General features: G+C 48.3%; 1 protein-coding gene and 1 pseudogene across 3 annotated transcripts; one reads left to right on the forward strand and one right to left on the reverse strand.

Annotated features, from left to right (window-relative positions):
• The first annotated feature begins 1,822 nt into the window (after nt 1-1,822).
• On the forward strand, nt 1,823-5,753 carry LOC134738320 (uncharacterized; annotated as a pseudogene).
• A 3,391-nt stretch (nt 5,754-9,144) lies between these two features.
• LOC134737533 (golgin subfamily A member 6-like protein 6) lies at nt 9,145-25,516 on the reverse strand. Of its 3 annotated transcripts, XM_063653152.1 has the most exons (11): nt 25,344-25,516; nt 21,826-22,897; nt 15,732-15,860; nt 14,905-14,934; nt 14,590-14,640; nt 14,408-14,501; nt 14,206-14,312; nt 12,780-12,838; nt 12,308-12,449; nt 10,350-11,630; nt 9,381-9,692 (listed from the first exon to the last, which is right to left on the reverse strand). In XM_063653152.1, the coding sequence occupies exons 2-11, from the start codon at nt 21,916-21,918 to the stop codon at nt 9,630-9,632; spliced, it is 2,049 nt and encodes a 682-aa protein (XP_063509222.1). In that variant the 5' UTR covers nt 21,919-22,897; nt 25,344-25,516; the 3' UTR covers nt 9,381-9,629. The 3 variants fall into 3 exon arrangements, with proteins under 3 accessions (XP_063509223.1, XP_063509221.1, XP_063509222.1); XM_063653153.1 differs by lacking the exons at nt 21,826-22,897; nt 25,344-25,516 and adding an exon at nt 17,489-18,155 and having other exon boundaries at nt 9,145-9,692; XM_063653151.1 differs by lacking the exons at nt 21,826-22,897; nt 25,344-25,516 and adding an exon at nt 17,489-18,155 and having other exon boundaries at nt 9,147-9,692; nt 10,350-11,627.
• Between the last annotated feature and the right edge of the window lie 1,344 nt (nt 25,517-26,860).

Raw genomic sequence — 26,860 nt, forward strand, 5'->3', positions numbered from 1 at the left:
GTGGCTCCACTGGTGTCCTGGGCAGGTGGCTCTGTGGTGTCCACACAGGTTGTCTGCTGTGTCTTCATCTTCGCTGCATGTGACTTTTTGGTTCCTGTGGCACGTGGAGTCCTGTATGGGACATTGGTTCTACAGTAGATTTCTAATAAGGATGTACCTACTAAAAAATACAAAATAAAAAGAATAGAAACAAACATAGAAATAAGTATCACCTCACAAAAATTTTGGAAAGTAGAAAAAGGAAGATACATTCACAGATTTTCAGTAGCCGATATCCAGGCTGTCTTCATAAGCATGGATAACGTGTCCCTCTCCTGCATGGATAGACACCGTTTTCTCACCTTAAGTGTTTGTGATTGAAGGATTCTTGATGTGTTGACTTGGAGGATGCAGTTGTTGAGCAGTAGTTTATCTAAAGATTGTAAGAAACTTTTGGAAACATTTCATGTCCTTTTTTCCCTTGGAAAACATGGGTTGAAGAAATCGCCGCTTGCCAAAAATAAGCCGTGAAACAGATTTCAGAGTAACTAGTTACATGCTGGCGAGGAGCCACGGAATACCATTTACATTTGAAAATAGAGGGCTGTGAAGTTTTTATAAGTAGTGAACCCCGTCAGAATTACACATTTTGATTATGGCTCTAAATTTTATATTAAATAAAAATTTTATCGTATTTATTACCGTCTTTTGCTCCTTCAGGTATAGCATACATGCTAGATTCTAGACCTGTTTCTTGTGTTACAGTGGTGTTACCCAGGCAGGTTATCAGGTAGTGAAGGTGCTGTCTGGTGGTGGTGGTGAGCCCAGTGAGGGCACATCCTTGCCGTGTGTGATGAGGGCCCGTGGGTTGCTGTGGGATTCCCACACCCTGGCTCCTCAGTCTCCTGCTTCTGTCCTTACTCACACTGCTGGTGGTTTTCTGGTGCGAGCCACGGGGGCAAGTGGGATTGACAAGCCTGCTGTCACATGAGGAACCTGAGTTAAAGTGGAGCTGAAAGCATGTCCTCGCTCTTTATGTTGTGCAGAGAACCACTTGTGCTTCTGGCCCAATGGGGCGGGTGGAACCAGGCCCTGGTTTTGCTCTCCTCCCCTCCATGTTCCCCTGTCCTGTCTGATTTTCTTTCACACTGACATAAGAGTTACTTTCCCTCGGCCTCCCAAAGTGCTGGTATTACAGGCATTAGCCACTACGCCTGGCCAGCATCCTTTCAAGTACTGGGGTACACCCGAGCTCCCAGCTTCTAGCTAGGAGTCATTTGGTCCCTCTTTATCCCAAAGGACCTGCCACCATCATTGGTTCCCAAAGCCCAGCAGGGTCCAGGCTCTTCAGCCTCCAACCACTTTGCATTTCTTTTCTGCTTTTCGTTCATGGAGATAAAGATTAACTTATTTTTCAGCCTGGGCATGTCTTTTTTATGTACTTTATTTTTTATCTTATTTTTTTTGAGATGGAGTCTCACTCTGTCACCCTGGCTGGAATGCAGTGGCGGGATCTCATTTCACTGCAACCTCTGCCTCGCGGGTTCAATTGATTCTCCTGCCTCAGCCTCCTGAGTAGCTGGGACTACAGGTGTGCACCACTATGCCCAGCTAATTTTTATATTTTTAGTAGAGACAGGGTGTTGCCATATTGGCCAGGCTGGTCTCGAACTCCTGGCTTCAAGTGATCCTCCTACCTCAGCCTCCCAGAGTGCTGTTATTACAGGATTACAGGCGTGACCACCGCGTGCGGCCTTTATTTACTTTGTATATCTCATCTATTACTGCTGCAGTTTGCAGAAGAGAGGATGCCCTCAAACCTAACTTCTCCAGACCATCCCAAATGGGAAGTCTGCTCCACGTCAACAGTGTTGTTGCTTTTAAAGACTATATGTCAACATGCCAGATTATAGCAAAAGGATGTCGAGGGCGCAATAGGAAAGCAAGCCTGAGAGTCCTGGAGAGAAGGTGGCAGAGCTGCGTTTCGAAGGTGGTTCCTTCTTCAGACCCTGCCCTTCCTGCCTTGTTCCTCCAGTTGCGAGATTTGCTGTTGGAGCTCCTCCACGGGCGAAGAGGTGAGGCTGGACTGAGAGGGAAATGGAGAAGCTGCCAGAGGTTCTTTTGGATCTAGAATTGAGACAGCAGTTCCAGCCAGGTCTGGAGGTGGGTGCTGTCACCCAGCCCCCAAGGGAATGCTACTGATTGAAGAATGTGGCAAGAACTCCCTGGCCGGGAGAGGGAGGTGCTCACTCCTTTGAATCGCCTGAGCCCAGGCTGGAAGGCCCAAGGGGGAGGACGAGGCCAGCTCACTCCAGCTCCATCCCCTCCCTTTAACCCTGAGCTAGTCACCCTCCCAGACTCCAGTCCCTTTTCCTAAGTGCCCTCCCTGCAAAGTCTGCACGGAGCAGCGCTCCCTCGTGCCAGCTCATCCCGCACTTTCTTGTCTTTCAGCAACCCCATGGGTTTGAACCTGAGATGATTCATTTTCCTAAAAGCCTCTTTGGGCTGAGGGAAGGCGTGGGTGGCTCTGCCAGTTTTGGAGTGGGGGCTGCCTCTTCTCAGAGCCGCTGCGAGGGCCAGGGCCACCCTCCCAGGTGGGTGTCTCTGGGCTGGGCAGCAGCTTTGTGGGCAGCAGCTTTGTAGGCAGCCCGGGCCATCCGCACTGGTCTGGGAGGCTGGGGGTGCACCGGCTCCTGCTCCTGATAGAGCCAAGGCACCTTCCTTACCTGAGAGCTGACTTCCTTGAAGAGTGGGCACAGAGAAGCCGGCAACATGGGTGGTGTAGGCACCCAGGAGAAAATCTGTGGCTCAGTCTCAGGGAGAAGTCTCCACCAGCACAGCTGTTGTAGAGATGGGGAAACTGGGCTGAGAGGGAAGGGGGCTTGCCCAACTCACCAGCCCTGGAATGTTTTGAGCTTTGGGGGTGGATCTCCCAGGAAATGTGTTTTATGGCACCACCACCTCTGGTCACCCACCCTGAGGTGTGGCGGGCCTGGACAGCCAGCTTGACTGAGGGCCAGGCTGGTGAAGTCAAACATACCACTCAGGAAGGAGACCCAGCCCTTCTCCAGACAGAGTTCAAATGTGAGGACTGCCTTCTTTGGGCCTCAAATTCCCCACATGAATTCCAAGGACCCCTCTAGCTCCTACACTCTGGGCCAAGGTTTCCTCTGAGCCCCAGTCAGCCTAGAGGACCTAGGGTACATCTTCCTTGGACAGAGACCCACCATACGGGCAGCAGGAGGTAGGGGTGGGGGTAGGCAAGGTTCCTGTGGGGAGGTGGAGCTGTCATCAGAGATGGTGTCTGCAGACAGTGGGTGTATCATGGCTCTGCTACTACTTGCTGGGTGGCCCCGTGATGTTTCTTTCCCCACCCTGGACCTCAGTTTCCCTATCTGTTCTGTGGAGATAAGATGCCTGCCTGCATATTTGTGGACTGGGATGTGTGGGGGCCAGTTGCAGTGTTTCTTGGTGTGGTCCTGGGGCAGCCTGCACCACCCCATAGAGATTTCTGGGCCCCACCCTAGGCTCACAGGACCAGAATCTCTGGGAATGAAGCCTGGGAATTTGCATTTCCACAGGCTTCTGGCTGATTCTGACATGATTGAAAAGCACTAATAGTATATAGCAAGCTCTTTATAAAAGGTAAATTCATAGCTGCCTTTTACTAAATATAAATCTCACCTTCCCTTCTTCAGTTAAGGACACACACTGCAGTTGAAAATCACTGTGCCTTTCCAGATGCAGAATCTGACGTTTCTGATGAGATTCTGTTAACTGTTGCTTTCTGTAGTTTGTATTCCAAAACAAGGGGAATATCTTTCCATTTTTTCAATATAAATGTTTAGGTCAGATACGCTTTTTCAAACTGGACACACACACTCACACAGTTTAGGGTTTCAGCTATGGCTTCCTCTCAAATTATTAGCCTCTTTCTGCCAGGGAGCAGTTTTTCCCAGACAAGACCCTGGACAGAGGCTGGTGGGGCCCCTCCTCATCAGAATCACTAGATCATGACTGACTCCTAGAGGTGGCTTTTTCTGCTTAAGTGTCAGCCCATGGGCTGGGATGTGACCCCCAAAGTTGCAGCAGAAGCTTCCACCCATCTTGGGGCCCCCCTGCCATCTATGGGGAAAGGCCTGTCCCTTGTCTTCTGGGCCCAGCCGGCCTCACAGGCATTCAGCAGATTGGAAAGTCAAAGCATGTGCTGTGCTTGGCTGGGGTCTCTTGCACCCCTTTTTGGGGTGAGGTGGAGTGCATCCAGCCCCCAGAATCCCTGCCATTTATTCCCCCCCCTCATCCCCACCCCCATACACACTCACAAGTACAAACACAGGCGCAGTCACTGTCGCACACCACTCTGGACAGCACCATTTCCAGCCTCAGGGGGGCAGTTTCCTTACAGGGAAGTTAATGAGGCACTAAAGAAGGCTCGGGGGACAGGGAGAAAATCTATCGAGAAGAGGCTCCTAGACCTGGTTCTGCCTCTGAATTGCTGGGGGTCCTTGAGAAAGTTGCTTTCCCTCTCTGGTCTCAGTTTCCTCAGGTGAGAAATGGGGGGCCGGCCAAATGGTCTAAGGTTCTGGGAACCTCTAAGTCAGAGCCTGTAGCTGGTGGTCAAGATGAGGGAGAGGCCCTCAGGCTCAGCCGAATGCCTGAGAGTCAGGACAGGCCCAAAGGTGAGCAACCTGAGCACATCAGGTGGGTTCAAAGCTGGTGCATAAGCCCCACAGCCTGCAGAGCAGCTCTGGACTCGGGAGCCCTCTCGCACCAGCCCAGTGGGACTTCAGAGATGTGGGGTCCAGCCTCTCCTACTGTTGCAGGGCTGGGGGCTGGGATCTGCAGATTCTGACCCCACAGCTGCCTTAGACATGCCAGATGGGCTGGGGCAAGACACACCCCTCTCTATGAACTGAGCAGTCAGTCCAAATAGATACACTAAAGAAGGGCTGTGGGATGGACCCAGCTGTAGCCTGGGGCTACAGACTAGCTTCCAGGGTACTCAAGCAGCTGGCCTCTGGGGTAGCAGCCCCGGGTATGAGAGGCAGGACTCAGAATCTAGGCCAAGCCTCCACAGGAATCCCCTCTGGAGAGCCCAGGCACACTGCAGGAGGGGCAGCAGGCAGCAGGTGCACCAGGAGCATGTTTTACAAGGTGCCCAATATTGCATCTGCTCAGATAGGCAGCGAGTTGAAAAGTGGTTGCAGTAGGCAGGGTGGCGGCTGCTCCCCAGAGCCAGGACTCCAGCCCAGCACCCACCTGAGTCCGCCTCAGTCCTGCTCAACTGGGTTATCTGTGCTCTTGGCCCTCTGGTCCCACCCACAGAGAGAGGGCTTTGGGGCGACTAGGTGAGCTGGTCCTTGTGGGAGGATGTAACTGACTCCTGAGCCTGGCGAGCCAGGCAGCCCTTCACCAGCGTCCCCACCCCCACGTCTCCAGCCCCCCTCATTCCCTGATCCTCCCATCCGCTCCCCTGACCCAGCGGTTTCCTCTGCTCACTCTCTTTTCCTGCTCCCAGGCTCGCCTGGTCATGTGTCCTTCACTCTCCTCTGAGTCTCCCTCTTTCCAAGCCGCCTCCACTCTACTTGACACACTCTCCCTTAAGACACCAGAGTACACAAGCGCAAGTCCCCTCACCTCACCTTTACTCCCAGATATGGGAGGGAGATGACATGAAGACCCAAACGCCCCTTGGCAAGAGATCTGGGGTATGCAGAGGGGCAGATCTGAGGCTGTGGAAGCTCCATGGGCTCCCTGCGGGAGGCTGCATGTAAGCTGGCTATTGAATTTGGCTCTGAGCTGAGACCCCTCCTTGAAGCTCCAGACCAGGAGCCAGCTGCTAGCTCGACCCCTCCGTTTGGTGCCTCAGAGAAACCTTGCACTCTGTAGGTCTAACTCTGAACCCAGAAAATCCCCCCATGTCGGCCCTGTCTCTTCATAGGGAAAGCACCACCTCAGACCCAGTTCTGCACCAAACCCACATTTGAGTCATGGGGCTCCTGCCCTGCACTGTGAGCACTCTGGATAAGCCAGTGCCGAGGGGGAAAGCGCTCTGAATGCCAAGCCAGAACATGAGCTTCAACTCCACCTCCAGCTCTGAGAGCTGTGGGCGGGGAAGGGCCCTAGTCCAGCTTGCTGTAGAAAGACCAGTCTGCCACTGTACGGCACACGGATGGCAGGGGCAGAGTGCAGGTGGAGAGAATAGAAGGTGGGCAGGGCAGGGGAGGCAGGGACATGGCTTTAGCCGTGGAGATGGGAGGACAGACGGGACTTGGGGGCTACTTGGATGAACCAAGGGAGGAGTCAGGAAGAGACACCCAGTTTTGTATCAGATGTGTAGAGCATGGGATGCTGTTCATTGATCGAGGGAGGGGGAGGAGGGAGAGGTATGGCATGGGGAGGAGGTAGCTGAGCTCTGTCATTAATGTCATTTGAAGTCCCCAGGGAAAGAAAGGCCCGCCAGCGCCTTCACTGCTTCAGCCAGCTCTCAGGGTGTCTCTGCTCCCTGGCCCTCTCAGCTCCTGCTTCATAGCTGTCAGCTGCAGTGGGGGACAGCTGCACAAGGGCCCAGCATGTCTGTGTGTTTACCCAGGGGACTGCCGCGTGGCCCATGCCGAGCAGAAACTGATGGACGACCTTCTGAACAAAACCTGTTACCACAACCTGATCCACCCAGCCACCAGCTCCTCACAGCTCATCTCCATCAAGACGGAGCTCTCCCTGGCCCAGTGCATCAGTGTGGTAGGTGCAGAGGATAACTGTGGCTGAGGCTCAGGTGAAGAGGCAGCTCATGCCCAAGCCCCAAGCAGTCAATGTCCAGAGGAATGAAATGACTAGAGTTGACTTAGACTGACCAGTACACGGTGGGGAGGCTGGAGGAGGGTCCATGAGGTTTATAGGTGTCCAGTATTTAATGAGGTCATGGTTTTGTTAACAAAGAAGAAATGAGGGTGGGGGCGGGATCACCACTGGCTAGGCAGCCAAGGGGCCTGCAGAGACTCTGCTCAGCTGAGTCTCCAGCATGACCATGAGCTTCTCCTCCTCATCCCCCCAGCCCCACCCTACTCTCTCCCCCAGCTTGCTCAACAGGTGACCTTACAGGCTCCCTACTTGTTGGGGAAAATAAGAACCAGACTGGGGGAACTGAGGGGTACAGAGGCCCAGGTGTAGGTGCAGGACCACAGGCAGTGCAGTGTCTACTGAGCCAGGTGGGTGAGGGTCTGGAGAGTGGGCATGGCTGCTGCAGGCATGGAAAGGAGGCGCAGATGGTGGCACTCCCAGGGCCCATTGTCAGGGTCTCCATATGTGGACGTGTGCAGAGGTAGGGGTGCTGAGGGAGGAGGGGCCAGGGAATTTCTCATCTTCTCTCTACTGCCTCTGAGTTGGCGATGTCAGAGGGAGCCATGGCCCACCGTAAAGTAACACAATGTCCCCACCCACAGGGTTAGAACCCCTCCCCTGGAAGCAGCTCTGAGGGGAACAGTCACATGTAGAGAGTGCAGGACGCTGTGTCCAGCCGGGGGAAGGAGGTCACCAAGGGGGTTGACCCTCCTCTGGCCAGGTGGCTGCCTTCTGACACACCAGCCTCTCTCTCTAGCATGGTGGGCCCCACACACCCAGCCTGTGAAACCTACAGCCCTCAAGAAGGCTTTGGCCAAATTAATGAGCGGCTCCCTCTCCCAGGAGGAAGCACAGCTGAAGGATGCGGAGGGCAGTAGAGTTGTGTATGCTCCGCCCCCTCTCTCCACAGTGGGACAGAAAGAAGGGGGCTTTCAGCCAGGCTGGCCCAGGCTGGGGTCTGAGTGTCACTGTCCAGCTATTGGCTTCTGGCTTAATGGGTGAGCCCAGCTGCTCCTGTGCAGCTGCCGCCCTAGTGAGGGTGAACCGGCAGGCGAGTTCCATTTCTGAAAGCCTGGGAATACAGTCAATATTAGGCTGTGGGCTGCTGGGCCAGGAAGGGGAGTTTATTTTTCAGGGTTTGTTTATCTATTGAGTTGATGAGGGAGGGTTATAGGTACAACCAGCTTAAAGATGGAAATTTTGAGAGAGCAGGCAGGGATTTAGTGCTGGGTAAGCCTTCTCAAAGCGGCTCTTTTGGGGTGGCCAGAATCCAGTACCAATGTCCTCAGCATGTTCATCAGCTGCTGGGGGAGTGCCGGACAGGATGAAAGCACAGGAACACTTTCTGGATGATAGAAATACTCTGTATCTTCAAAGGAGGTAGGTTCCATGGGTAATGTTAAATGAGTTAAAACTCATCAAAATGTAAACCAGATCTGTGCATTTCACTGAATATAAATTATACCTCCAATTAAAAACATTTTTTTAAAAGACAGATGGGCTGGACGCAGTGGCTCACACTTGTAATCCCAGCACTTTGGGAGGCTGAGGCAGGTAGATCACCTGAGTCAGGAGCTCGAGACCAGCCTGGAAAACATGGTGAAATCCTGTCTCTGTTAAAGGTATACAGAAAAATTAGCCAGGCATGGTGGCACACGCCTGTAATCCCAGCTACTCGGGAAGCTGAGGCAGGAGAATTGCTTGAACCCAGGAGGCAGAAGTTACAGTGAGCAGAGATCGTGCCACCGCACTAGTGCCTGGGCAACAGAGCGAGACTCCATCTCAAAAACAACAAAAAAAGGACAGATGAAGGTTTTCAACTTTCACTAAAGGCAGAGGAGCTTGTGACAGATTCGCCTCCCCACAAGAGCAGTTAGAAAAACTGGACAAAAGTGTGCCCTGCCCCCAATCAAAAACAATTGTTGGAAGGTAACTGAAAACCTCAGCCAGAACTTGAGTGACCAGGCCTAGGAGGTGACCCTGACAGTCTGTGGTGCTTTTCCCACATTTGGTGATTGGTCAACAGTAGAGGGCTAAGAGGCTAAGAAACTGAGTATGAAGTAGTACTTAAGGGGCTGGAGAGCCTACCTGAATGTTTGGCACTCTCACAGGGCTGAAATGATCTAATGAGAATTTGGGTCCCAGGAAGGAGATGGGAACTCGGTGGGGACCCTGGAAGGGCCACCCCTGGGAGTCCAAATGAATAAAACATAGACCAGCCATCACAAAACCTAAAACTTTCTTTGAACCAGCTTAGTCCCAAACTAGATGAAGGCGATGTGCCCTTACTCCAGTTGTGTGCCATAAAGTCAAAGTCAATACTCTCTGGAGACAGAACAAAGTTTATTAGGAATGCCATAAGACAACACAAGACTAAACGAGAAAGACCAAGAAAAAACACAATAGAAACATACATGTAAGGAAGAAACTTTTTTTTTTTTTTGAGACAGAGTCTCGCTCTGTCACCCAGGCTTGAGTGCAGTGGCACGATCTCAGCTCACTGCAACCTCTGCCTCGCAGGTTCAAGCGATTCTCCTGCCTCAGCCTCCCAAGTAGCTGGGATTACAGGCACGCGCCACCATGCCCGGCTAATTTTTGTATTGGCCAGGCTGGTCTTGAACCCCTGACCTCAGGTCATCCATTCACCTCGGTCTCCCAAGTTGCTGGGATTACAGGCGTGAGCCACCGCGCCTGGCCAGTATTTTGCCACAATTTAAAATAAATAAATGGTTTTTTTCAGGTTTCTGCTCAGACTCTATTCTAAACAGTCACGTGGCGGCTTACTCTTCTCCAGGCCTTGCTGCCGGCTTTTACATGTTTATTGTTTTTGCGTTCTTGTCATCTGCTCGGTAGATGGCAGCTTCCAGGTGCTCCTAAGGGGCCGGGAAAGAGAGTGAGAAGGCACGGAGGTTGCCAGGTCATCCCGCTTGGGGCCCCGCCCTCATCACCTCCCTCAACCGGGTCTCCTGCAACTCTTGGTGGGCCACCTCGGCCACCGCTTCGCCCTGAGCTTCCTGCTGCTGCAGCTGGGCAGTGCCTCCTTCTCAGAGGCCAGCTGCTGATAGGTGGCCACACACTGCTGCAGGTGACCCAGGTAATGGTCTCACTGCTGCTGCAGACTCTGAGCCTCTTGGCTCTTCAGCTCCACCTGCAGGATAGGCGTCAGGGTAGGTAGTGGCTGGCTTCCAGATTCTGGGCCCATAAACAGGGTGGCGAGGGCACTGCGGGGCTCTGTCGCCTGCCCAGGCCCCTTGCCCTAGCCCCTTCCTCCAGGCCTAAATGACTGCCTCCCTTGCCTAGAGGCCCATGCCTCCCTCCCCAGCCTCAGATCTCACACCCTTCTTCCCACCATTTAAACTGTAGGCCACAGACTGGTGGAAAAGCAGAGGGAGCCAACCACCATCTGCTAAGTTGTGGTGAGGTCGTTCTGTATGATCTCCAGGGTTTCCACGCACCTTCGTCTGCTCCCCCCAGAGCTCGGCCTTCCACCCCAACTCCCCCAGCCTCTCCTCCAGCTCCTGCAGCCTCACCTCCAGTTCCTGCATCTTCTCCTCCTGGTGCTGCAGCCTCACTTCCTGCTCCCACATCTTCTCCTCCTGCCTCCGCATCTTCTCCTCCTGTTCCTGCTTCTTCTCTTCCTGCTCCCCCATCTTCTCCTCCTGCTCCCCCATCTTCTCTTCCTGTTCCTGCATCATCTCCTCCTGCTCACGTATCTTCTCCTCCTGCTCCCACATCATATCTTTCTGCTTCCGCACCTTCTCCTCCTGCCTCCACATCTTCTCCTCCTGCTCCCGTATCTTTTCCTCCTGCTCGTGCATCTTCTCTTCCTGCTCCTTTATCTTCTCCTCCTGCCTCCACATCTTCTCCTCCTGCTCCCGTATCTTTTCCTCCTGCTTGCGCATCTTCTCCTTCTGCCTCCACATCTTCTCCTGCTCCCGTATCTTCTCCTCCTGCCTCCATATCTTCTCCTCCTGCTCCTGCCTCTTCTCCTCCTCCCGTATCTTCTCCTGCTCGTGCATCTTCTCCTCCTGCCTCCACATCTTCTCCTCCTGCTCGTGCATCTTCTCCTCCTGCTCCCGTATCTTCTCCTCCTGCCTCCCCATCTTCTCCTCCTGCTCCCATATCTTCTCCTCCTGCCTCCCCATCTTCTTCTCCTGCTCCCGTATCTTCTCCTCCTGCCTCCACATCTTCTCCTCCTGCTCCCGTATCTTCTCCTCCTGCTGGTGCATCTTCTCCTTCTGCCTCCACATCTCCTCCTGCTCCCGTATCTTCTCCTCCTGCCTCCACATCTTCTCCTCCTGCTCCTGCCTCTTCTCCTCCTCCCGTATCTTCTGCTCGTGCATCTTCTCCTCCTGCCTCCACATCTTCTCCTCCTGCTCCTGTATCTTCTCCTCCTGCTTGTGTATCTTCTCCTCCTGCCTCCACATCTTCTCCTCCTGCTCCTGCCTCTTCTCCTGCTCACGTATCTTCTCCTGCTCCTGCCTCTTCTCCTCCTCCTCCCGTATCTTTTCCTGCTCGTGTATCTTCTCCAGCTCCCGTATCTTCTCCTCCTTCTCTCGCATCATCTCCTCCTGCCTCCGCATCTTCTCCTCCTGCTCCCGTATCTTCTCCTCCTGCTCTTGTATCTTCTCCTCCTGCTCCCGTATCTTCTCCTCCCTCTCCCGTATCTTCTCCTCCTGGCTCCACATCTTCTCCTCCTGTTGCTGGTTCAGGCGGTTCCACAACTCGTTCTCTTCCACCTGGGCTTGGAGCTTTGCTGACACACTCTGCAGCTCCTTACCCAGGTGGTCAGCCTCCGCCTGCAGCTGCTGCTGGAATAGTGAAAGTGTTGGTTTGAACCTCAGAAGGAAACAGACTCATGAGCTAGCCATATAAATGTAATCTATAGGACAGGCACGGGGGCTCACGCCTGTAATCCCAGCACTTTGGGAGGCCGAGGTGGGCGGATCACGAGGTCAGGAGATGGAGACCATCCTGGTTAACACGGTGAAACCCCGTCTCTACTAAAAATACAAAAAATTAGCCGGGTGTGGTGATGGGCCCCTGTAGTCCCAGCTACTTGGGAGGCTGAGGCAGGAGAATGGCATGAACCCGGGGGACGGAGCTTGCAGTGAGCCAAGATTGCACCACTGCACTCTGGCCTGGGCGAAAGAGTGAGACTCCAACTCAAAATAAATAAATAAATAAATAAATAAATAAATGTAATCTATAAAATAATGGTTTTCATCCAGTATCCTTTAAAAAAATATTTTAAGCACTAACTCTGAGATTCTGATTCCCCAGGCAGGGCCCCAATTTGTACATTTTTGGCACACTCTAGAGGATTCTATGGTGGGACCAGAACAGGGACCCAAATTTTCCAGCTCTTGGCTGGAGCCTCCCCATACCTTGCATGATCCCTAGACCAGCTGGGTGGGGCTGGTCCCACCCCGCCCCCCGGTCCCAGCTGGGTGGGGCTCCCACAACCCCCAGGGCTGCAGCCGCTCACCTGTGGCAGCAGGAGCTTGGCCCTCTCCAGCTTTCTTTTTAGCTCCTTTACGTTGAGCTGGATCTCACACTTTTCAGATTCTACAAGTCGAAGTTTTTCTTGTAGTTCGGCATTTTTCTCCTTCAGCTCCTCATCGGTTATGCTATGGCCAGAGGCAGTAGAGAAAGGAATGAATGAAGAACAGAAAGGACCGCTTTGGTGATCAACCCTCTACTTTCAACCCACAACCACAGAACCGTGGCATTGGTAGGGACCCCAGGAATTAAAAGTCCCAGGTGGCAGGCCAGAGAGAAGACATGAGTTGCCTGAGGCTACCCCATGAGTCAGTGGCACAGCCTGAACTAGAGCTTCCCTGTGCACCCATGAAAACCTGTAGGAGCCTCTCCCCATGCTCACCTGTACCCCCCACCTCCCAGCACACCACCCACGCTAAGGGCCCCCAGACCTCCCATTCCACCTTCCCCCATCCTACGTGTTCCTGTACAGTTCCAGACTCAGGGTGTCCCTCTCCTTTGTTAACTCCTCGATGTACTGCAAATAGAGAAAGGTTAAGTCAAGACAGAGCAGGCAGAGGAGTAGCTGGATGACCAGGAACAACAGCTACTGTGACTACTCCACAGTAACACTCCCTCACTCTCAATCACACCTGACATGTTCTCAAGGCATTTCTAAGCCCATGGTCTCATTTGTTTTTCGTTTGTTTGTTTGTTTGTTTTGGCAGAGTTTCATTCTTGCTACCCTGACTGGAGTGCAATGGCGTAATCTTGGCTCACCACAACCTCCGCCTCCTGGGTCCAAGTGATTCTCCTGCCTCAGCTTCCCGAGTAGCTGGGATTACAGGCGTGTGCCACCACACCCGGCTAATTTTGTATTTTTAGTAGAGATGGAGTTTCTTCATGTTGGTCAGTCTAGTCTTGAACTCCTGACCTCAGGTGACCCACCCACCTCGGGCTCCCAAAGTGCTGGCATTACAGGCATGAGTGAGAGCACCCGGCCCTCATTTGTTTTTCAAAGAACTCAGTGAAGGTGGAAGGGACAGGGAAAGAGACTGAATTTAGGGCTGGCTAACAGGGGCCCAGAGAGATCAGATAATACTGCTATTGTTATTAGTCTTATTACTACCACTGTTAGAACCTTTATTGAGTGCTTCACCAGGCACTATGCTAATAATCCTATTTAATCCTCATAACCTCCATAGGAGATGGTTACCATTATTATCTCTATTGTGTAGATGAAAAACATGTGGTATTAAAGGTTAAGTGCTGCCTAAGATCACCTACAGCTGGGATTTCAACACCCAGGTATATCTGATTCTCTAAGCCCATTCTTTCGCTGGAGGTAGGGGCACAGTTAAGAAGGAGGAAATTAATCCTTTGTTGAATTTTTGAAAGGATGATACGTTCGCATAGTCCAAAACTCAGAAAGTCCAGAAGGGAAATATCTCCCCCCCACACTGTGCCTCTATCCTGAGTTTTTTTAATGAATTCTTACAAACATGTTTTATGTATATTACCATAATACATACACACACACACATATATACCTGCTCCCTCTCTCCACACAAATAATAACATACTCAAGATACTCTTCTGCACCTTTATGGTACAAGTACCCTAACCGCCACTTAGGACTTGGCCAAGGCCACAGCCAAGGATGGGCAGGGCGGGCACTTGGCCTCTGAGCTCTATGTCCAGTGCTCGCTCCCCACAGTGCTCCCCAACTCATCCGCAGCAGCCCACTCAGCCCCAGTCTGCCTCTAACAACCACACACAAAAGCAGCAAGAAATGGCAATGCTGCCTTCTGGGCAGGACACTCCATCCTACAGAAGGGAACTTTAGGCTCACTCCTCCATCTGCGAAGCTGGGCTCCCAGGGTATGGGGCAGTGGTTGGACTCACCTTATCCGCCTTCTCCTTCTGTGTAGTGACGGCAGAGAGAGCCTGCTCTAACTCTCCTGCAAACTTCCATGAATCATGCAGGCGGCCGTTCAGATCCCTGGCCTCTCCTGGAATGAGAGACATTCAGATGTGGCCCAAAGGACTCCCCCTAAAGGCCTGTCAAAGTGCCAGGTTCAAGGATGACGGGGTGCCAGATTCCCACCTTCCAACTGCTTGACAGCTTGCTGGCTGTAATAGAGTGCCGTCTGAAGCTCGGTTTTCTGACATGTAAGGATTCGTATGGTATGAACCTGGGCCTTTGGGAGAAAAGACAAGCAAATGCTGAAAGAGAAGCAAAGAAACATTCCCCAGAGGACAGGAGGGAACTTCACACCCTCCACTCACCTCTAGCTCCCTCCTTAGAGCTTCCTGATGTTGGTGGTTTGCCTTCTTTTCCTATAGAAAGAGGAAGACAGAGCTCTTGCTAGGAGGAGGCAGAGATGGCACAGCAAGAGACATGCCCCCAGAATGGCACCACTGCCCCAGGACAGGCCCACCCATGGGACCAGTTTATCAGGGACCCTGTGGGGATGGGGTGGAATAAGGGGGGTGAGCCTTCTTCCCCAGGCTAGGAGTGGGGGAGATGAGACTGGGACCTCTACATCTGAGTGCCCCCAAACCCAGCGGTCATGTCGTGAGCAAACAAAGAAATCACGTTACTTCTTCCAGCTGAGCTCCGTTCTGTTGTTTCTGTGGGGAGAGTCAAAGGAAGGTGACTGAGGGTGGCCCCCTCGACTCTATTCCCCAGGCCAGGAAGCGGTAGGCAGGGGTCAGGAATGGATTTAAAAGGCACAGTTCTCAGACCCAATGGGAACACGAACTGGTCAACTCTCCTCAACTCCCAAAGAAGAAGGATTTGGGTCTTTGTTGGTTTTTGCCCACAGCCACGGAACTCAAAGTCTGAAACTAGATTCTCTTGAAAAGACAGTAACAGAAACCTTCAGAGATGGAGTGTGAGAAAAGCCCACCCTTCTGCCAGCTTGTGATTTAGAAAGGTGCATTCATTCAGCAAACGTTGAGCACATACGGGCCAGGGACCGTTCCTCACAGCGGGGATAGAGGTCAGAAAAGGCAGACAGGAGTCCTTGGCCCTGAGGTTTCCATTCTAGTGGGCCTTTAACTGTCAGGCTCTCAGAGCTAACAGAAACCTCTGATACTCTCTAACTCTACCTCAGGAAATGCATGCCCAAGAAGGAGAGTTTACAGCAGGCCCTGGACTAGGGATTAACATAAAAACACAATGATAAATCTCATTTAAACTTCACAAATACAAGTAAAACAATACCACTCCTGTTTTACAGATGTGAAAAGAGAGGCCCAAAGAGCTCAAGCAATTTGCCCTAAATCATATCCCTAGCAGATGGAGAGGTAGGATTCAAATCCAGAATTCTTAACCAGTACCTGGCAGTTCTTCCACAATCTTAACAATTACCCTCCACCACCCCTTGGGCCCTCTGTCCCCAGGAGCCTGGCCAGCCAAGACTCACATCCTCAGGTGAGTGGCAACCATCAGAAGTGGTTGTCTCAGGGTTAGTGCCATTATTTATTTTCTTCTTTTTGGTGTCACTTGCTCCTGCACCAACACTAGGGTTGGTCTGGGCATGATGGTCTCTCAACTGTGGAAAGGAAGAGCAGTGATACTCATGAGAACTACAAGCTCCTACAGTCACATCCTGCTTTACAGTTTATACTAAATACTCTTATAGACCATCTGATTTAATGCCACCAACTGTAGGAAGTGTTGTCACAATCACTTAGTGACTGAGAGAGATTGATACCATGGCTGAAAAAAAAGGCAGTAATGGAACTTAAACTCAGTTTTCTGACTCTGAGCTCTGGGATTTTGCCACAAATCAGCAGCTGCCAGGGACCAAAACCAGAGACAGAGGTAGAAAAGCAAATATTAAGTAGGCAGGAACTGTACACCCTCACACATCTGTTAATGTTAAGAAGTACACCAGTACCTCTCAAACCTTTACATCAATGTATCCTCATGGCAGAAGGCAGCCTTTCTGTTAAATCCGGGAATTTAGCAGAAAGAGGACAACCCAAGCCTCATTTCAGAGAGAAGTCTTGTATACTCTTATAAATCTATGTGACTTTCATCCCTAAGTACATTAATGTTTCATCTCTCAATAGAATCAAGGGAAACTGATGCTTCAGAAAGATGCCCCATATTTATCCTGTGGCACTCAAAGTACCCCAGGTTGAGATGAGATGAGGAAGACTCAAGCTGTCAAGTCCAGTTTCCCAAGATCTGTTCCACAGAAGATAAGCAGATCTCACTCCAGAAACCAGTGACTGAGGGGCACTCTGGTCCCAGAACAATGGAGAATTCAAATCTGAGGTGCAGAACTCAGAAAAAATGTTAAAGTCTCTCTGGAGAGTAGAAGCCTGGGAGAAAACCCAACCCAACCCGTTCTCCCATTGCCACCCAGAGACACTGTCAACATGTGGAGCTCATGGGGGAGGTGTAGGCTTTTCACACTGTCAATGTCTGTGGTAAGGAAGTCAGGCAGCCTGAAACCTCTCTCTTCTAGGTCCCACGGTCCCCATTCCCCTTCCAGCTGGAAACCTGTGCTGTAACCAGAGGAAACAGAAGTGGGCAAGAACACTTAGGGGACTGGGTACTAAGACCAAAGGCCGGTCTTGTGGTAGTAATGACAGTTTGTAGAGGGACTGTGACATCACTACATTCCACTCCTCGGTGGAGTGGCGGGGGTGGGGGGGACACATGAGTGCAATGCCCAAGTTGCCGCTTTGAGACTGGGGAGGGGGGTCACAAAATTGGGACCCATGTCCTTGGAGACGTGACCCCAAAGAGCCCTGGGAGGTCAGGCTTGGGGCGGCAGGAGGTGAGGGCCAAGTAAGGAGCAAGGAGCCCCAGGAGTCACATCCCCAAAGTCACCCTGTGGCAACTGGTGAGGGCAGGTTCTGGGGCACCCAGGTCCTTGGAGATGTGAGCCCAAAGAGCCCAGGGAGGTCGGGTTTGGGGTAGCAGGAGGTAAGGGCAGAGTATGGAGTTGGAAGCCCCGGGAGTCACCTGCTCAAAGTCACCCTGGGGTGCCGGGCAGGGCAGGGGCAGGACTCATGTGGGGGTTGGGCTGACTGACAAGATTTTGGTGTGGGGATCCCAGAGGTACTGGGGGGGCCCAGCCCGGTGTGCCTCAGGAGTGACACAGACTGGCAGCAGTTCAGCTGTCAGAGGGGGCCTCAACTTGGGTTGGGGTGCTGGTGCGTTTACCTTTTCCTTGGCCTCGGCCAATTTGTTCTGTCGGGTTTCTTTGTACATCGTGGGTTGGGTAGGGAGGTGGGGTTGGGTAGGGGGGCGGGGATGGGTAGGGAGGTGGGGGTGGGTAGGGAGGTGGGGGTGTGTAAGGAGGTGGGGGTGCGTAGGGAGATGGGGGTGGGTAGGGAGGTGGGGGTGGGTAGGGAGGTGGGGGTGTGTAAGGAGGTGGGGGTGCGTAGGGAGGTGGGGGTGGGTAGGGAGGTGGGGGTGGGTAGGGAGGTGGGGGTGTGTAGGGAGGTGGGGGTGTGTAGGGAGGTGGGGGTGGGTAGGGAGGTGGGGGTGTGTAGGGAGGTGGGGGTGTGTAGTGAGGTGGGGGTGTGTAGGGAGGTGGGGATGGGTAGGGAGGTGGGGGTGGGTAGGGAGGTGGGGGTGGGTAGGGAGGTGGGGATGGGTAGGGAGGTGGGGGTGGGTAGGGAGGTGAGGGTGGGTAGGGAGGTGGGGATGGGTAGGGAGGTGGGGATTGTCAGGGATGTGGGGTTGGGGCCACATCAGCATGATCCAGGTGAGGACAACTATACACCTCCAGTCACCTCTACGTCGCTGTGTGACTGAGCCAGAGGAGGCGTAACCAGGGCTGCACTAGAATGCAGAATAGGGGCGTGGCCTCAATGCTTGAAGCCCATTGGCCAATGAGAAAGATGAAAGGAAAAAGAGGCGTGGCCAGACAGCAGCGTGTCATGAAGGACCTGTGTTGTCACAAGGAAAGCTGCCCTTGCAACTGCTGTCCCCGCCCACTCCAGGAGAGGGGCGGGGCTGGCTTTCACTTGAAAAACTTTAAAACTTTATTACCTCAATTGAGGTACAAATCCTATTAAAATGGAAATTTTATACTGTGCTTGATGATTGATAAAGCAGACTTTAGTATCCAACATTCCAATAAGATAAAGTAATCACAATGTTTTCTCTTTTTCAGAAAAACTTTCTCTTATTCTCCTACATTAGTGTTAAGTTTAAAAAAAAAAAAAAAACAAGAAACATGTCTAATATCTTTAAAAACACAAAGCTTTTGAGCCAGGCGTGATGGCTCATGCCTGTAATCCCAGCACTTTGGGAGGCTGGGGTGGGTGGATCACCCGAATTCAGGAGTTCAAGACCAGACTGGCCAACCTGATGAAACCCTGTCTCTACTAAAAATACAAAAGTAGCTGGGCATGGTGGCAGGTGCCTGTAATCCCAGCTACTTGGGAGGCTGAGGCAGGAGAATCCCTTGAACCTGTGAGGCAGAGGTTGCAGTGAGCCAAAATCATGCCACTGCACTTCAGCCTGGGTTACAGAATGAGACTCTGTCTCTAAATATATACATAAACACACACACACACACACACACACACACACACACACACACAGCTTTCTGTTTAATAAGCACTCAAAGTTCTTTACAGGGTTAAAGCAAATACAGGACCCTTCTAATGTAAGGCTAAATGGTAAGTGATGGGGGAGAGAAAAAGGACATAAATAACTCCCACTCTCATGAGGTTAATCACTAAATCCTATTTTTCTAGAATCACCTGGCCTCTAAGCCCTGAAAATGAAACTGAATTTCTCACTAGATGCTTGGCTATGACTTGCAATCATGAAAACCAAGAATTGTGTTTTGTCACTGTGTATTACTTGTTACCTGGGATCAAGGGTTGACTTTTTCATGATTTGCTCCATTACCTGTGTGCTTCTTATCTCAGACCAAACTAAGCTTTTTTATAGAGTTCTACAATTTACAGTTAGTATGTAAGAGTGGCTCTCAAACATATAGTCTCTGGACCAGGAGCACCTGGGAACTTCTTATAAATGTAAATTCTCAGGCCCCACCCTAGACCTGATGAATCAGAAACTCTGGAGTAGGGCCCAGCAATCCGTGCTGCAATAAGCTGTCCAGGTGTTCAGGAACCTCTGCCATACAGCAGGTAGAAAAATGTGTTTCCTTCTATAGGTCCAAAGCCAGGGATACTATATGTTCTGTCTCGATATGAAACAATGACATGCAATTAAAAGACATAAATCTCCTTCCTATTTCCACCCTCCAGCCAGTGTGTTTTATTTTTATGAGTTCAATAAGAAAACGTGTGGCAATCAGAGATTTCATCTAAAAAATATATTTACAGGTATCAGTTCTCATCCAGCCTGATCTCATCCAATATCATTTCTATCCTCTTACATCTAAAGTTTTAGAAAAGGATCTTCACAATATAAGACTCTGGCGCACTAGGAATTCTATGATAAAAGACAACGTAGATCTGAATGTCCAAACTTATAGAGAAGAAAAGTGGAGTCACTGGCTATATTTTCAAATTGCATTCAACAGGAAATTAAAGTTTTGAATTTTTTTCACCTTCATCCTTCCAAGTTAATAGAATTAAACCAGAATACTCCATTCTTCCACAGCCTGTAGCCAGGCATACCTTTACTGTGTTACTTCTTGCTTTTCAATGGATATAAAGCAAAGTCCTGGTAGGCACATTTTGTATACTTGCAAAGGTGCAAAACTAAACAGTTCCCTCTATTCAACATTAAAACAAAAGTCCTGTAAACCTCAGATGGTGAGTGTAATACTTCAGCACTAGCACGAAAGCCTCAAATATAAAAAGATACCAAGAATCTCACTAGCAAACACAAGTAAGCTCTTGGCCGGGAGCAGTAGTTCACGCCTCTACTCCCAGCATATTGGCAAGCCAAGGTGGGGTAAGTCAGGAGTTCAAGACCAGCCTGGGCAGCATAGTGAATTCATATCTCTACAAAGGAAATTTAAAAATTAGCTGGGCTTGGTGGCACACACCTGTAGTCCTAGAGCTACTTGGGCGGCTGAGGTGGGAAAATCACTTGAGCCCAGAAGTTTGAGGCTGCAGTAGCTATGATCATGCTACTGCACTCCAGTTAGGGTGACAGAGCAAGATCTAGTTATTACATTCTGTCCTGCTCCTGTTTCCACTAAAATCATTAAGTTAAAATGTGTTCATTCAGCAGGATAAAAATTAAGTGAAATTTGACTTTGGTGCTTTGCTAGCAAAAAATAAATAAATAAAGTGAAATGACAAATTACTTACTGGGAGAAGGTCTTTGTAACCTCAATGACAGATTAAAGGTTTGTATCCTTAGCCTATAAAGAAATCTTTAAAATTACTCAGAAAAAAAAATGAATGATTTCCAGCAGAAAATGGACAATGGAGAAACCGGCACCTCCCACAAGAATAAAGATGGCCAGTAAGCAAATGAAAAAGATTCAAAAGCGCTAGAAATCAAAGAAAGGTAATGAAAACAATGAGATTTTCTGCTTAAAGACCAGTGAAGATGACAAATGGAAGGGGGAACCTGGAGCTCTGTCCCTGCTGGTGGGAGTCTAAACCCAACCAATTTTCCTATAGGATGATTTCAACATTTCTTTTAAAAATCCTAAAACTGTTTTATACTATTTTCCTCTAGAAATTCTACTTCTATGAATTCAGTGTAAAAATCCTCACTCGAGTCCATTAAAATATATATACCAGGAAATTCACCTCTGGGGTGGCGATCATTCACTTACCATACACCCAGCGATTAAAAGTGATGATGCCAGGATATATTTCTCCCATAGAAACATGCTTAAAATATAGTAAGTGACAAAAGACCATGTACTATGATTCTACTTTTTAAAATGTTTATAGCATAAAAATTGTGAAAAGCAACAAACCGGAATGTTTTGAGTGGCAAAATTAAAGATTTTTCTTTATATTTTGTCATCCAAATTATTGCAAAAACAATGTGATTTCCTTTATAATCATGGAGAAGTGTTATTTTCATTTATTTATATTTACATTTCTTTTCTTTTTCTTCTTTTTTCTCCTGTATGTATCCCATGTAGGCTACAGAGCTTAAATCCCTGCCTCTTGAGAGAAATCAGCCCATTTTCGGGACATGCAGTACACAAAGCAGCCCCATCTTCCCTTTATTTTTATTTTTATCTTATTTATTTATTTTGAGATGGAGTCTCACTCTGTTGCCCAGGTTGGAGTGCAGTGGCGCATCTCAGCTCACTGCAACCTCCATATCCCAAGTTCAAGCGATTCCCCTGCCTCAGCCTCCTGAGTACCTGGGACTATAGGCATGCACCACCATGCCCAGCTAATTTTTGTATTTTTAGTAGAGAGGGAGTTTTACCATCTTGGACAGGCTGGTCTTGAACTCCTGACCTCAAGTGCTCCATCTGCCTTGGCATCTCAAAGTGCTGGGATTACAGGCATGAGCCACTGTGTCTGGCCTGTCATATTATTTCTAAACTTTTGAGTGACATTTCAATTAAGTTAAATTTAATTCTTACTGACCTGATCTCTTATCCTCTGTTTAATGATATCTTCCAGTCGAAAGGTGTTTCCTCTGTAATCACAGGTGCAAAAGGAAATACAACATGTATTCATTAGGTGGATATCCACTAAACCACGGGTTCACGCATTGTATTCCTTAGACCCTCAGCATCAGCAACATGTGGGAACTTGTTAGACATGCAAATTCCTGGGCCAGCCCCACACCTCCTGAATCAGAAAGTGGGGAAGGACAGCTATCTGTGCTTTAATAAGCCTTGAGATGCTCCCTGAAGTTTGAAAACTACAGAACTAGAATACATATGGTAGTAAGTGCTCATACTTTATCCAAGGTACTAGGGACTCTTCCCCTCTTTTCCATTCTCTTTTCTGTAGAAATAAAATGAGAGCTCCTTTGGATTTAATGGGTATAAGAAAGAAGGCAATGAGATGACCAGGGTTTCAAGTTAGAGTTCAAAATTTAATCGGTGGACAGTGACAGGATGCAAGCCTTCTAAACAGATTACTGCCAGAAAGCTGATTATAATCCATACATTAGATATCATTAGTGTATTGAAGTTAAAATTTTTGGGTGGATTAATGGCATTGTGATTATATAGGAGAATGTCCTGGTTCTTAGACGATATCTGCAAAAGTACTTAACAGTGAAATGCTCTGATACTGCCAACTTACTTTGAAATCATTCAGGGGGAAGAAGGGCACATATACAATCTTCCATACATGGAAGAGAGAAAACAAATATGACAAAACGTTAACTAGTGAATCCAGTTGAATAGCATACATATGTTCACTGCATGATTTTATCAACTTTTCTGTGTTTGCAAGTTTTTAAAATAAAAAGTTGAGGGAAAGAAACGTCACCTCAAATCTTTCTATGAAATGGGACCATAGAAAAAGCAGAGAAGTGAACACTCTGCAGAAGAGCACACTACACCCATCCGGACAGCATGGTCAAAGCGCAGCTCTCCTCCAGGAGGCTCTTCTCTGGTCTCTTCTGTGTTGTCACTTCCCCCACAAGCAGCCAAGGCTTTTTTCTAACAACTCTTTTTCAAAAGATGTAATTTTTGTCATTCATCTAAGAAAGAGAAAAAAGAATTAGTATTCTTTTAGAAAACAAAATTACACTTACATTTGTGAAAAAGCAAAAAATACTTTGAAAAATGGGGAAGCAAGAAACGTACTGTTCTACAATTCTGTTCTGTTCTTACCGTCTTTTTATTCTTCCAATGACTTCCTATTCCTGCTGCCTATGGTGGGGTGAGCTGCAAATGATTTCTTTTCCTCATTGGTTTAAAATGTCATGTTTATAATATACTACACTCCCCTAGAAGCATTTGGGTTTATTTCTGGGTTCTCTTCTATTCAAGTGATTTATCTGTTCACAAACCACTATCAATTCTAATTATTAGAGCATCCTAAAGTTAAGTAATTGTTGTTTTTGTTTTAGTTTTTGAGGTACAGTCTCTCACTCTGTCGCACAGGCTGGAGTGCAGTGGCGTGATCTCGGCTCACTGCAAGCTCCATCTCCTGGGTTCATGCCATTCTCCTGCCTCAGCCTCCTGAGTAGCTGGGACTACAGGCACCCGCCACCACGCCTGGCTAATTTTTAGTATTTTTAGTAGAGATGGGGTTTCACCGTGTTAGCCAGGATGGTCTCGATCTCCTGACCTTGTGGTCTGCCTGCCTCAGCCTCCCAAAGGGCTGGGATTACAGGCATGAGCCATCACGTCTGCCTAAGTAATTCTTTGATTAGAATATTAGTATTTGATGGAGGTTGACCCTTTTGACTCTAAACTCAAATTCTTATTATCTCTAACTTCTAAAAGACAACAATTATGACTTCAGTGTATAAATATCAGCTTTTTCAGCTATCTTACAGAATGCTCTTATTTTCCTAATGTCAATTCAGTTTATCCATTCAGTTTTCTCTCCAAACACTAATGTTTTCATTTTAGTATCCTTAATCTTTTTTTTTTTTTTTTTTTGAGACAGAGTCTCACTCTGTTGCCCAGGTTGGAGTACAGCTGCACAATCTCAGCTCATTTCAACATCTGCCTCCCAGGCTCAAGCAGTCTCTCACCTCAGACTCCCAAGTAGCTGGGACCACAGGCACATGTAACACACCCAGATAATTTTGTATTTTTTTTACAGAGATGAGGTCTCACTATGTTGCCCAGGCTGGTCTCAAACTCCTGAGCTCAAGTGCTGGGAGCTCCTGAACTCCCAAAGTGCTGGGATTACAGGTGAGAACCACTGCTCCCAGCAGTTTTCCTAATCTCTTATCTTTATCTTTTGTAGCTGCACTGGCTTATTTGGTTATTAACTGTTAATGTTAATTAACAGCGGTAACAGTAATACTGGACATTTTGTCTTATTCCTGATCTTAAAGGGATGTTTTTAGAATTTCACCCATCATGCATGATGGCAGCTTTTGGATAGATGTATTTATAATCCACTAGGAGTAAACAAAAATTAGAAATAAATATTGAATTTTATCAAAGGTCTTTCTAACACATATGGATGGAACCGTGTATTCTCTCCTTAACATCTTGACAGCAGGAATCATACCAGATCTTCTAATAGTGATTCAAAAGAATAAGGATCATGTGGTTGTGTGGCATAATTTTCCCACTGTGCTACATTTGCATCACTAGTCATGAATGAGAGAGTGTGTGTGTTTTAATGCTCTGTTTGTCAGGTACCTTTGTCAGGTTTGGGTTTTCATGCTCTAACAGTTTCAAAAGAAAAAAGTTTGAAAGTTCTACTTTATTCTTTATATGTGGAAATTGCAATAAATTACTTGTGATTTACTGAAAACTTCACTTGAAGCTCTGATATAATTTCATAGCGAAACCAAACCTTTCTTTCTTTTTTGTGTGGGAGGGTGGGAGGAGCAGGATGGGAGGACACTACCTCATTGATACTTTATGTTTCTTTTTCTCCTTTAGAATTTATCTTCCAGGGACAATCTGACAATGATGAATTTAACTTAGATTCACAGATTTTAAAAATAATTCTTTTGATATTCTTGGTATCGTTTATTTGCTTATTCTCCAGCTCTGTTGCCCAGGCTGGAGTGCCATAGTCCAGTCATAGCTCAGTGCAGCCTTGAACTCCTGGACTCAAGTGATCATCCCATATCAGCCCCTCGAGTGGCAGAGACTATAGGCTCACGCTACCACACCCAGCTAATTTTTTACATTTTTAGTGGAGATGGGGTTTCACCATGTTGTCCAGGCTGGTCTCAAACTCCTGGGCTCAAGCAATCCTCCCTCCTCAGCCTCCCAAAGTGCTGGAATTACAAGTGTGAGCTACTGTGCCTGGCACGATTCTCATTTTTATTATAATAAAATTTTAAGATTGGATAAATAATATAGCCCAATTATTGGAGCCGGACTACATCTACTAAAATTAAATGAAATTTCACTTGTCTGAAATCATGACATACTTTGGAAGATATCTTTTTCATGGTATTAATTAAAATGATGACTATTTGGAACTCATCAAAATCTGTGGAGCACCTTAAAGACATAGGCGGCATCCTCCAGAGCAGTCAAAACAGTTACAAGAAGAGGTTCTCAGGACAGCTTTGTCAGGAGAGATATGCTATGCTATAAAGACATAAGGGAGACAGAAAAGAAACAATCATTTTACACACAGGCCCCAAGTTGAAAGCTATAGGCTGGGTAATGCGGGCACTGATTTTTGCAGATCACATGCTTTCCATATGGCAACTCTATATACTGTGCTTTGCATTAGAGAGTAGCAGCAAGATTTTCAGTTTTCTGTTTCTTTGTTTGTTTGAAGACAGGATCTTACTCCACCACCCAGGCTGGAGAGAGTGATGTGATCATAGCTCACTGCAGCACTGAACTCCTGGGCTGAAGTGATCCTCCTGCCTCAGCTACCTGAGTAGCTGGACTACAGGCATACACCACTGTGTCCCACTAATTTTTGTATTTTTTGTAGAGACAAGGTCTCACTATGTTGCCCAGGCTGGTCTTGAACTCCTGAGCTCAAGTGATCCTCCTGCTTCAGACTACCAAAATGCTAGGATTACAGGTGTAAGCCACCACACCTGGCCAACATATTTGTTTTCAAAGGATGGTTACTAGTTACCACAAGAAAAATAGGGAAGGCTGGGGCACAGTGGCTCACACCTGTATCCTCAGCACTTTGGGAGGCCAAGGCAGGAGGATCACCTGAGGTCAGGAGTTCGAGACCAGCCTGGCCAACACGGTGAAACCGCTTGTCTTCTAAAAATACAAAAATTAGCCAGGCATGGTGGCATGCACCTCTAATCTCAGCTACTCAAGAGGCTGAAGGAGAATCACTTGAAATCAGGAGGCGGAGGCTGCAGTGAGCCAAGATCGTGCCATTGCACTCCAGCCTGGGTGATAGAGCAAGACTCCATCTCAAAAAAAAAAAAAAAAAAAGAAAAATAGAGAAGATTTGTTAGTAGTCTGTGAGTTCCACAATCACGTCAAGCATATTAAAAATTCCTCAAATTCCTAACTACCTTTTCCTGTCTTTTTTGAAAAGAGGATTTATCTTCATCAGAATTTTTCTTTACATTTAAAACACCTGCATCTTCAGTTGCCTCATCATCCGGTGAAGCAAAGGTCACTCTTTTCAAGCTTTCTTTACCTTGTTTACTGTCTTCACTTTCTTCCAGGTCATCATCTCCATCCCTGCACTACCAAAACTCTTACAAAAAGAAATATACTGCTTTCCATTAGAAAAACAAAAGGAAACATATTTTCCCTTAATAAAGTTCTTCTTTTATATGCCTAATGCCACCAAATGCTCAGAACTTCCAAAATCATTCAGGTATGGAGGAAGAGAAGGTATCATTTAAGTGACATGCTATGTAAGAAACAGAACAAAAAGTGTCCAATATATAGAAAATAAATTATTCATCAATCTATAATACAAACCTCCTATCTCACAAAAATAACAGGATATTTTGGGCACAAAACCAAATCAAAGTTCCTGGTAAGAAAGGTTTGATTGCTACTGCCAGTAATATTTTTCTTCA

This window comes from Pongo pygmaeus, chromosome 16 (genome assembly GCF_028885625.2).
Source record: "Pongo pygmaeus isolate AG05252 chromosome 16, NHGRI_mPonPyg2-v2.0_pri, whole genome shotgun sequence".
NCBI lineage: Eukaryota > Metazoa > Chordata > Mammalia > Primates > Hominidae > Pongo > Pongo pygmaeus.